Source organism: Nothoprocta perdicaria, unplaced genomic scaffold (genome assembly GCF_003342845.1).
Source record: "Nothoprocta perdicaria isolate Ctin4 unplaced genomic scaffold, notPer1 scaffold_480, whole genome shotgun sequence".
Taxonomy (NCBI): Eukaryota; Metazoa; Chordata; class Aves; order Tinamiformes; family Tinamidae; genus Nothoprocta; species Nothoprocta perdicaria.
The window spans coordinates 58,454-63,494 of NW_020455733.1; the positions used below are offsets into that span (position 1 = coordinate 58,454).

Consider the following 5,041-nt stretch of genomic DNA (forward strand, 5'->3'; position numbering starts at 1 on the left):
GAGCCGTCCCCGCGCTGCGCCGCCCGCCGACGCCCCCCGCGCCTAGGCGGCCCCGTGATGCCCGCGCCCCGCCGACTCTGAGCGCGGGGGGCCATGGAGGCGGCGGTGCTGCCGCGGGAGGGCCCGGCCCCGCCGCCCCACGAGCCCATCAGCTTCGGCATCGACCAGATTCTCAGCGGCCCCGAACCCCCCGGGGGCGGCGCGGCGCCGGCGCGGCCGGCGGGAGAGCCCGACTATGGGCTCTACGGCGGCGGCTACGGCCCCGCCTGCTCGCTTGGCTCCTACAACCTCAACATGAGCATGAACGTGAGCGTGAACGTGACCCCCGCGCCCGCCGCGCCGCCCGCCGGGGTCATCCGCGTCCCGGCGCATCGGCCCGCGCCCGCCGCGCCGCCCGCCGCGCCGCAGCCCGTGCCCGGGCTCTCGGGACTCACCTTCCCCTGGATGGAGACGACGCGGCGCATCGCCAAGGACCGGCTCTCAGGTGAGTGCCGCCGCCGAGGGGACGGCTCTCGCCGACGGCTCCCGACGGCTCCGCCGGGCGGGCGCAGCTGGCGCGCAGCGGGGCCGAGGGCTCCGTGCCGGGTTCCGAGGGCCAGGCTCTGCCGGGCGGCACTCAGCACCGCGCTCGGTTCCCGGTTCCCGCGGCGGCGGCGGGGCGCGGGGGCAGCGGGCGCGGAGGCGCCCGTCGAGCGCTGCCGAGCTCGGAGCCCCGCTGGAGTCGCCGCCGCTGGAGCCGCCGCGCGGAACCGCCGGCCCCGCTCCGCTCCCCGCGCTGCCCTCGACCCCAGACGCGACAGCGGGGAGCGGCCGCCGTCGGGACCGACCGACGGCGACTCCCAGCCGGTCCCGGGAGCAACAGCCTCCCCGCGGGCCTGCTCCCGTTGGCGGTTCCCGGTGCGCGGGCGGGGGCCGGCGGCGGCTTCGCCGCAGTTCGGGGCCGGGCCGGAGTCTCGCTCCGTGCGGCACCTCACGGGTCCCGTCCTGCCCGGCTTGGGCTGCGTCTCGGCACCGCGGCCAGATCCTTGTCCAGAGCTGGGGGCAGCGGCCGCCGCTCTGAGTCGCAAGCAGGATGGGGTTGCTCGCAGCTGCGGGGAGCCAGTGTGTGGGATGTGGACACCCGGTTTGTGGAACGTGGACACCCAGTGTGTGTGGGGACAGGAACCAGCCGTGCGCAGGGATGGTGCGCGGGGTCACAGACAATGTGGTGTGCCGGGACTGGGTGCACTGGGCGCAGGTACCCGTGTCCTGTGTGCCAAGGGTGCGGGTCACAGGGGTGCCCGTATGGGCATGAGGAGGAGGATGTGGGTGCCGTTGAGGAGGCTGCAGACCCCCAGTGCATGCAGAGATGGGCTGCAGGGCCCAGGCAGTGCTGGATGTGGAGCCCTGTGTGTGCGTTGTCCCTGGGAGAGGCCAGGGCTGCTGTGGGTGAGTGAGGAGGAGGAGGAGGAGGCTGGTGCCGCCTTCGGGCAGGGAGCCGAGTGCCTGCAGACACTCACTGGTGCCGAATGTTGTGCACGGAGGAAGGGGTGCTGGGTGTCCGACCTTGCTGCTGGTGCCAGGCTGGGACCAGGCCCATGGTGTGGGAAGGCCCGGCCTTGTCCGGCTCCGCTGGAGGCGCTTCCCAAGATGGCGGTGCTGCCACATCCACAGTGCTCGGCTCCCGCGCGGCCGCTTGGCTGCAGCAGCTGCTGCGGTTGCAGCACCAGATACAGCGTGTGCTGGGGGGCCCAGTGCCACGGCCTCGCATCCCCAGGGAGGGAGTGGGCGATGTCGGTGCAGAGGGTGGGAGGCGCCGGGGCCCATGGAGGCCCCTTCATGGCGCCAGCAGAGCCGCGTTCGCCTCCCAGCCCATGCGGCCGCCCCGCGGTGACGAAGCACCAGCCCTGCACAGGGGCGGCGGGTGACGTCCCCGGCTCCTGCCTGGCGCCAGCAGCGGGTGCACGGGCGGCCCCTCCCCGGCACGGGGTCTCCCATCGCCGCCATCACTCAGCGCCCTGGCCTCAGGGTGGTCTCAGGGCTGTCAGCATCTGTCGTCGTTGAGGGGCCGCCCGCCGCGGGGAGGGGAGCGGGGGCGTCCGGCCCCCCGCCCGCGCGGCTCCACCTGCATCCAGCGCTTCCACCCCGCGGCGGGAGCCGCCATCCCGCCCGCCCACCCAGCGCCGCTGCTGCATGGGAGGCAGCTCTGGCTGTGGGGCCGCGTGGGGCCAGCTGGGACCTGCTGCCGTACCGCCTGTGCAGGGCACTGCGCCCATGGGGCCGCCTTCCGCCATGCTCCGCTTGCTCTGGGCAACTGTCGTGGTCCCCAAGGGCCAGCCTAGTCGTGCACTGGCTGTGCCATGAACACCGGAGATGTGCACCAGCTGTGTTGGAAGCACTGGGAATGGCTCCTTGGAGCTGGGCTCCATTTACACTGGCCGTGTTGAGAGTCCTGGGGATGGCTCCTTGGAGCTGGGATCTGCCTTGAGCTCCCGGCACCTTTGAGGCCAAAGCGCTCCCCGGCGCCACCTGGCAGCAACAGGTCCCAGGGGACAGACCCCACACACTGTCCCAAGCTCTGGCTGCCTGCGGCACGGGTCACGACCTCTGCCTGGCCCCTGCGTAACCTGGGCAGCTGGTGGGCAGCCAGTCTGGCACTGCTGGCACTGGCACATGGAGGGGGACAAGAGCCGCCTCCATTGGCTCCTGGGATCCTGCCCTTCCCATCCAGGAGGTGTATGAAGCCCTGACGGGGGCTGCCAAGGGGCTGCTATGGGACCTTGGATTAGGCTGGCCCGGGTGGCTGTGCTGGGGGTGCCCTGTTCCCAGGGATCCTCAATTCCAGGGGTGCAGGTTTGTTTGAGGGGTGACACTGAGCTGAGCACAAAGTGTCACCCCCCGAGCCCCTGGCACAGTGCCTGGCTGCCCCTGGTGCAGCCCCTGTCTCACCCACGTCCCTCTGCCTGCAGCCGCGCTGTCGCCCTTTGCGGCCACCCGGCGCATCGGGCACCCCTACCAGAACCGCACGCCGCCCAAGCGCAAGAAGCCACGCACCTCCTTCAGCAGGGTGCAGATCTGTGAGCTGGAGAAGCGCTTCCACCGCCAGAAGTACCTGGCCTCGGCCGAGCGCGCCACCCTGGCCAAGGCCCTCAAAATGACAGATGCTCAGGTCAAGACCTGGTTCCAGAACCGCCGCACCAAGTGGAGGTAACAGGGACGGGAGGCTGAGGTGGAGCCGCCCTGGGCGCCCTGTCCCTGCATGCACAAGGCAACCCTGCAAGGTGCCTGTGCGCCCGGGATGCAGCGAGGCTGCAGCTGCTGCCTGTGCTGGCAGGAGGCAGACGGCGGAGGAGCGTGAGGCCGAGCGCCAGCAGGCCAACCGCTTGATGCTGCACCTGCAGCAGGAGGCCTTCCAGAAGAGCCTGAGCCAGCCGCTGCCCCAGGACCCGCTCTGCATGCACAACTCCTCCCTCTACGCCCTGCAGAACCTGCAGCCCTGGGCCGAGGACAATAAGGTGACGTCTGTCTCGGGGGTGGCCTCCGTGGTGTGAGCAGCGGGGCCAGGCAGCCCCGCGCCTGCTGGGGGCGGCAGGAAGGGGCTGCCGTTCCCAGGACGGCTCCTGCACAGCAGCCCCCTCCCGCGCCAGCACCAGGCCCCTTGGGCAGCTCCGGGACTCCCGCTGGGACACTGCCCTCCCAGCCAGGCCCAGCACAGAGCCCTGCTCCCCCTGGGGCTGCTCCGGCTCCCATTCTGTCCTGGGAGGGCAAATCCCGGTGGGGGCAGGGAACCAATTCCCTCAGATTTACACATTCCCGGTGATGGAATCCCCTCCGCCGCCCTCGGGGACTGGCTCCAGTGGTGGACTGCGTCACTCGCCAGCACAGGCCTTATCTGAGCTGAGGTTACCAGCTCCCACTTCCAGCTGTGGCCCCAGGCTGGCAGAGGAGCCCCTGGCCAGAGCAGCCTCAGCAGGGCTGGACAGACAGATCTTTGTGGCTGCCAGCCCAGGATCCTGGTGCTCCAAGCCTCCTCCTGCCAATGTGATGGATTTCTGCGGCCTCCTGGGTGATGGACACCCGTGCCCCGGTCACGTCGATGACTGCAGCCACCCTGCGGGCTACGTCGCGCAGTTCTGCGTGGAGGCCGCCCAGTGTCCCCAGGACTCCTCCCCTCCCGCCTGAGCCACCTGCGTCTTGGCCATGGACTGAACATTCGGCCCTGCCTGACCCGGGCTTTGCTGGTCCCAATGAGTCCGCTGGGGTCTCCAGTGCAGAACTCTCTGCTCTATCAACTTGCTCCCACTCTGCTCCGTGACTTGTTCTTTCTGTAGGGACACCCTGAGCCCCACAGGGGCCAGAACCTCCGCAAGCCGTACAGGCCTCCCAAGGCCACTGGGATGGGGCAGAGCCCAGGGTCTGGCAACGTGGTGCCAGCCATGGAGGCAGGGGACAACTGGGCCAGGCCAGGCCATGGTCCCCGGGTGTGCACAGCCCCAGCCATACCACCAGCTGTAACCCTAAATCTTGGCCTACCCCCCAGCTGTAACCACCCCAACCCCTCAGCTCAACCTTAAGCTCACTCTGCTACAAACCCAGCTCAAGCCCTAACATTAACCTAACATTAACACTAACCCCTAATTCTGCCCCTCACCCTAACTCTAATCATAATCCTGACCCCAAATCTGGTCTCTACCAGAATGCCAGACCCAGCCTTCACCCCAACCATGACCCTAATCTCACTCCCATCCACAACTCAAACCTAACCCGCTACCCTGATCTCTAATCCCCACCCCAGCCTAACCCCAGTCCTAACCCCAGTCCTAACACTGACCCCTAACCTGTCCCTAACACTGACCCCTAACCGGCCCCTTCCCGCACTCAGCCCCCAACCCCTGCCCCGGCTCCCGCGCCGCCCGTCCCGCCCCGTCGCTGTCCATGGTGCTGCCGGCGCTGCCCGGCACCGGCGGCGCCTGCGGGGCCCGAGAACCGCTACCGGGAGCCGTCGGTGCCGAGGGGGGCGGCGGCCGGTGCCGCTCGCGCGGCCTCGCCATTGGCTGCGGCT

The 5,041-nt window shown here is 69.8% G+C and overlaps 1 protein-coding gene across 1 annotated transcript; it reads left to right on the top strand.

The window, feature by feature from the left end:
* The first annotated feature begins 93 nt into the window (after positions 1-93).
* Positions 94-3,530, top strand: TLX2 (T cell leukemia homeobox 2). Its single transcript, XM_026047172.1, has 3 exons — positions 94-484; positions 2,949-3,186; positions 3,314-3,530. Exons 1-3 carry the CDS (start codon positions 94-96, stop codon positions 3,528-3,530), a joined length of 846 nt encoding a protein of 281 aa, XP_025902957.1.
* Positions 3,531-5,041: the final 1,511 nt, after the last annotated feature.